We start from the raw sequence: 5,786 nt of genomic DNA, 5'->3' as shown, positions 1-5,786 counted from the left end.
TTGTCTGGTGTCCAACTCATTGGGAAGACCGTGGGAGAATTACCGTGACATCCAGAAGGTGCATAAGTTGTGAATATCAGCATTATGACCAGGAGTTGGCCACACCCCTCCTTGAATCTGCTCCGCATTTAACAATATGACTGAATTTTCTGTCTCAGATCCAGTTTCTATCCCTATCCCCACATCCTTGACCCCCATACTAGTTGAAAAAAAAGTCTTTCAATCACTGTTTTGAATTTTGCTCACAGAATCCTGAGGTAGTGACTTACGAAAGTTCACAGCCCAGAGCAAACAGATTTCTCCTTCTTTCAGGGGTGAGGAGAAAACAGGAAAAAAGGGTTCACTTCAGAGGCAGTTTTGAAGTGCAATCATGACTGTAATATAGAAAACATGACAATAGATTTGTGTAGAGCAAGATCCCATGAATGGAAAAATTAAGAGAGCTTTGTATTTACGTGGTATCTTTCAGGAGGAAGAACTGCTACCTCGCCAGGGTGGCGTGGTAGTGTAGCAGTTAGCGTCACGCTATTACAGTGCCAGTGATCAGAGTTCAGTTCCTGCCGCTGTGGTGTAAGGACTTTGTACGTTCTGCATGGGTTTCCTCTGGATGCTCAGTTTCCTACCATATTCCAAAGACATATAGGTAGGTTAACATGGGCTTAAATAGGTGGCGCGGACTCGTTGGGATGGAAGGGCCTGTTACCGTGCTGTATAAATAAAGATTTTATTAAATTCCAGCAACCCTAATCTCAGGTGCTGCTAAGGACACCTCCTCCACTACTTTCTCCCTGTGACTAGTTTTCCCCCAGGTACTCCAGTTTTGCCCCATACCCCAAAGGCATGCTGGTGAAAGAATGGGGGTGGAGTTGATGGGCAAGTAAGTTATGGGAAATAAGTTATGGGGAAATAAGTGGATTGATGAGTTTGCTGTGATAGCTGGCATGGACTCGATGGGACGAAGTGCGGTTGTTAATGTGGGACTTGTAGCTGCCAACTTGTGCAAGGAAAGGTTCCACAAAGAGCATTGTGATAATGACCAGATAGTCAGTATTTTTAGATTCATGTAATTATAGAAATACATATTTTAGAAGCAGGTACATTACACCATGTGCTCATTCTTGCCAAGAAAAGCCTCTTTACGCTTATCTGAGTTCCCAGTTCTCGGTTCGTACACCTGCAGGTCCCGATACTAGATGTGCTCTTAAGTGAGTTCCAGATCTCCACAATGCTTTGCTGATCTTTCTCCACCTTAACTCCACTTGAATTATTTAACTGTATGCCCTGTAATTTTGACCTCTCTGGTAAAAGGCAGTATAATATTCCTACCTAATTCAGATCTCTAATAATTTTATGATTTATCAGATTCTTTTGTTTCATTTAACTTTGATTGAGGGATAAATGTCAACTAGATCACCAAGGACACCTCATACACTACTCAAGTTGGTGTCATGTTACTCTTTGTGTACACCTGAGAGAACAGATGACAGCTCAGCTTAATATTTCACCCAAAAACCTGCACCTTGCAGAGTCCAACATTCCTTTAGTCCAACACTGGAATGTCCGTTACATATTTTGTGCTCACGTCTTGGATGAGGAACTTGAATGCAAAGTTTTCAGACTGCTCAACTGAACCAAAACTGGTGTAAACATTGAAGCAGATCTTCTACCCAGATGCCATCACTCCTGTTGAACTCACCTGTGTTTCTCAAACTTCCGTGGACTTCCCAGCTCCCAGGCTGGGAAAACCACCTGAGCAGCCTGCAGCAGGTTAAATAATGTAAGTACAGCAGCCCCATTGAAATAAATGATATGAACCAGTTGCCCAGTGAACGCAAGTTGACTTCTTCATTTGATGAAGTTCAGTTGTCACAAACCAGCAACAAAAGAAACACACTGAGCATGATTCAGTGTTAAAAACTATTTTATTAATCACTACTTATGATAATACGTAAAATAGAAGTAAAAATGTTAGTATGTTAGAATTCAAAAATGTTAAACCTCGAACGTTAACCCCAAAACTAAACTCTTCGTGTGTGTGTGTGACAAAGTCCAAAACTCCCAGTTCCGGAATGGTTCTTAAAGTTCAGTTCCGCAAGCCATAAGGTGAAACATGAGCAAGGGCTTCTTCAACAACCACCGTTGTCTGAAGATAAGATGTAAATGTAGAAAAACAGAGAGAGAGTACATACGAAATCCAAATGTTCCACGATGGAACCCAAACGACACTTCAGTGTTTACTCGGTAGTGACTTCCTCACCCCGAAAAGCATCCGAACCGTGGTCGTCCACACACGAATACCTGTTTCCTTCTACAGGTCAGCAACAAAGTGAACTCCACCGGATTACTTCCAACTTCCATACATGGATTTCAGTGGCAAACACAGTTATTGTTTCTCATCCATTGATAGAGAAAACAAGCAGGCTGGTGTCTCTCTCCCTTCTCTCTCTCTCCTTCTTCTTCTTCTGACTTCTTCAACAACGTCATTACGTCCTTTATCTTCTATTGACGTAAGCACACCCCACACACACATACACACACACTCTCTATCTTAAAGGGACTTTCACTGAGTCCGTAACACAGTTAATTTAAATGTTTTTAATTGCTTTTAAATGTGTGTGACTTTAAAAAATATATATACTTTTTTGAATTGTTTCCATTTTTGATACTTCCTGGGTTTTTTAAGTGTCTGTGAATGTCACATTCACAAACATTGAATTTGAGTGACCTCTTTTGTAGTCAGTGAGCCTCGAGTGGAACCTCACTGACTGTCAATTTATTCTGTGGATGCTGCTGGCCATTTCCATCAGAGAAGCTGTTATGCTACATTGTGCTGGGTCATGCCAATGTCATTGAGCCAGCCTCTCAGTGGAAGACTGGGAATACACTGGAAGAAGTGGGGATTCCTAAACGGAAGTGGAAGACAAACTTGGAGTAGTGGAAGATCTGCACCAATATAACAAATAATGGGCCCGATTTCCCCTGGGCCACCAACAGTTACACCCACAAACGCTGGCACCAATTGGCTAATCTACTCCAGCAATGGTGTGCTTCTGAACTGGATTGTTGTTCTTCCGATTCACTCACTGGACTTCTATCCCAGAAAACCTGCACCGTGACATTGAGCTCTTCATGAAGCTCAGCACTCTAGTTGATGCTGTCACTGTCACCATCAGAAGGAAGTAAAGGCAATAAGGACTAAGGTTCTGCGGTAATTGAAGCCTGAAGCACATAACAACTTAACAATTTGAAATTTAGATTTCCAGATTTTAAAATGTCTCACTAAGCTAATGTTATATTTAGTAGGAAAGAAGACTAATTGTACACATGTTGTAAGTCTTAAAAATGCTTCCTGTGGATTATAGATTTTCTGAGGCCTTGCCCCTGGGAGTACGTTGCATGTGGCAAGTAAACATCAGGAATCATGGCTCCATTGGCTATGTTTTTGCTGTGGCTCAAACCTGATAAATTTAACTCATGGATTAAACCCACACAAGTGGATAGCTTTGGGGATATGCCTGTAAAACTCATGCCATTAGCACACATGGAGACCAGTCTCATGGCCTTTCATGCATACCACTGAGTCCAGCACTGGCTTTTGAGTGCCACTCAAGCTGACTGCCACACTGCATTAGGGATTGCTGAGCACCAAGGGAATTGCACACTTACACCAAAGAATAAATTTTGCCTGGATTGCCTTTGTGTTTTTTTGCATGTGGACTTTTCTCTGGAATCTTTCTATAGTTCTACAGTTGATTAGTTATCTATTGATGAAATTACCTGTTGTCTATTAGGTTTGATCAAATTAATTTCCTGATTATTATAGTGAGATGATCTGCTCATTTAGAAGGTGAAATGATTGTGCATCTTACATTGCCAGTGTCAGTCAGCTAATTTTCTGCTGATTAACTTATGTTGAAACTGAAAAAGCTTTTACTGATTGCCATCATATTATTCAACATCTACATCCATAATTTCACTTACTGCTGTTCAATCAAGTTAGTTAGAATATTATTATTAATAATAATTTTACAAGGTTATATTGGGAAGCAACCTATATATGCTACTTGTATGTGTGGTATTTTTACTAATATTTATTAGGAATAAGATATAAGAATGAGATTAATTTGCAGAAACACGTTATGTAAACTTTAAGTTATTGTTTACAATGACAGAAAGAGTTATAAAGATAAATTTAACTTCAAAGCAACTAAAAATCTGTTGGAACATCATTGGGAATTTTCTAGCAATAACATAAATTCATGTTTTTAATACTTTGTGAGGATTTTCCCAAGAAAACAAATGGACAACAGACTTAAAGACCCTTACATATTTGGGAAATGTAATTAGAACTGATGGATTACACATTCCTTGTAATTAATCTCCACATAAAGTACCACCAGAGTTATATTTAAAGTATTTTTAACAAAAACTGGTAAAGATATGAAACCTATTGTTGGATTTGCATTCCGTGTTGGTAGCATCGAGGTGAATGTTCCTATTGATACAGAAACAGCAGATCCTGGTGATGGCTTCAGCATTCTACACATTCTTAGCATTATATTCCTCCTCCAGGCAGACGCAACACCATCATTATTGTGGATTTATCCTTGAGCTGATAGTCAGAGAACTTTTTGTCATCTTCCAGTTGTTCATTAGCAAAGAGGAGGCGGAGATCCTCCACTTGAACTAAACCAAAAGCAAAAGGGAGAAACTGAGAGGAAAACAAACATAACAGACACAAGGTACTGCATATGCTTTCTGAAGATGATCTATTTAATTCTAAAATTAGAAAACTAACTCATGACTGTGTTTAAGATGCATGGAGTTGTGAAGCAACAGACAAGATGCTGGAGGACCTTAACAGGTCAGGCAGCATCTGTGGAGGGAAATGGACCGTTGACGTTTTGGGCCTCGATCCAAAATGTCAACTGGGTTAGTTTCAGGGAAACCGGGTTAGTTCTGTGAAATACAGGAACTGTAATGTCCGTTGAGATTCCTGCAGACGTATTTTGTGTCTTGTACTATTTTTTACATAATTGAGGCAATTTTACATGAAAAAAAAGTGTTAGAAATCCTGCTGAGAAATGAGGAGACAGACTCTGACATGCAGAAAATAGCACAAAATTGCTATGCTCTGAGTTAAGCTAATTTTTAATACTTTTTTTAAACAGTGTGAATAAATCTCTAGCTTCCTGCTTACATACCTTTTCCTGGTGGCAAGTTTTCCAGTAGTTTCTTTTTGAACATCAGAACCTTCATCTCACTGAATTCTTTTTCTGAGTGTGAAACATCAATGGTGGTTGTTTCTCCTTTAAGCCCCTTCACAAATACTTGATAGATTTTTCCCATTTTGTTCTTGCAAGGGTTTTTCAAGTTCTAGTTCCTCCGTAGCTCTCAAAGCCTTTTAAAAACAATTGAGTTTCACTTTCAGTTTAGGAAGGGTTTAATGACTTCACAATGTTAAGTCTATAGTACACAATATTCAATACCTTCCAATTTTCCAACCAAATTTTAATAACACATAATTGTGTGCTTTGGCATGTGAGGATTACAAAACATGTTATATACGATTTTATCATATAAAATGTCCCTCTCCAGATTTGATTTTTCTTCAAATTATAGCCAACTTTAGACTGCTTTAAAGCAGAAGAAAGTATAGTTTACAGATCATGTATAATTGGTAACAAATGACAACCCACAAGTGGAATGCCATTGGAAACCTTTAACTGAGAGTGATCCATTTATTTCCTGTTCCTTCACATGCCTTGTTTCCTGTAATTGTGTTA

General features: G+C 39.1%; 1 protein-coding gene across 1 annotated transcript; it reads right to left on the bottom strand.

The window, feature by feature from the left end:
* Positions 1 to 1,903: 1,903 nt before the first annotated feature.
* LOC127571594 (polyubiquitin-like) lies at positions 1,904 to 5,452 on the bottom strand. The gene is made up of 2 exons (XM_052018120.1): positions 5,205 to 5,452; positions 1,904 to 4,686 (listed from the first exon to the last, which is right to left on the bottom strand). Exons 1-2 carry the CDS (start codon positions 5,347 to 5,349, stop codon positions 4,556 to 4,558), a joined length of 276 nt encoding a protein of 91 aa, XP_051874080.1. The 5' UTR covers positions 5,350 to 5,452; the 3' UTR covers positions 1,904 to 4,555.
* Between the last annotated feature and the right edge of the window lie 334 nt (positions 5,453 to 5,786).

Source organism: Pristis pectinata, chromosome 6 (assembly GCF_009764475.1).
Source record: "Pristis pectinata isolate sPriPec2 chromosome 6, sPriPec2.1.pri, whole genome shotgun sequence".
NCBI lineage: Eukaryota > Metazoa > Chordata > Chondrichthyes > Rhinopristiformes > Pristidae > Pristis > Pristis pectinata.
Note: the sequence above shows the minus strand (reverse complement) of the source record. Positions and strands in the feature narration are given on the sequence as shown.

What these genes read in the sequence shown, in the direction of transcription:
- LOC127571594 (XM_052018120.1), bottom strand. Translation starts at nt 5,349, where the DNA reads ATGGGAAAAATCTATCAAGTATTTGTGAAGGGGCTTAAAGGAGAAACA. An exon ending in AAACTTGCCACCAGGAAAAG is followed by an intron (nt 4,687 to 5,204) that starts GTATGTAAGCAG and finishes CTTTTGGTTTAG; the next exon opens with TTCAAGTGGAGGATCTCCGC.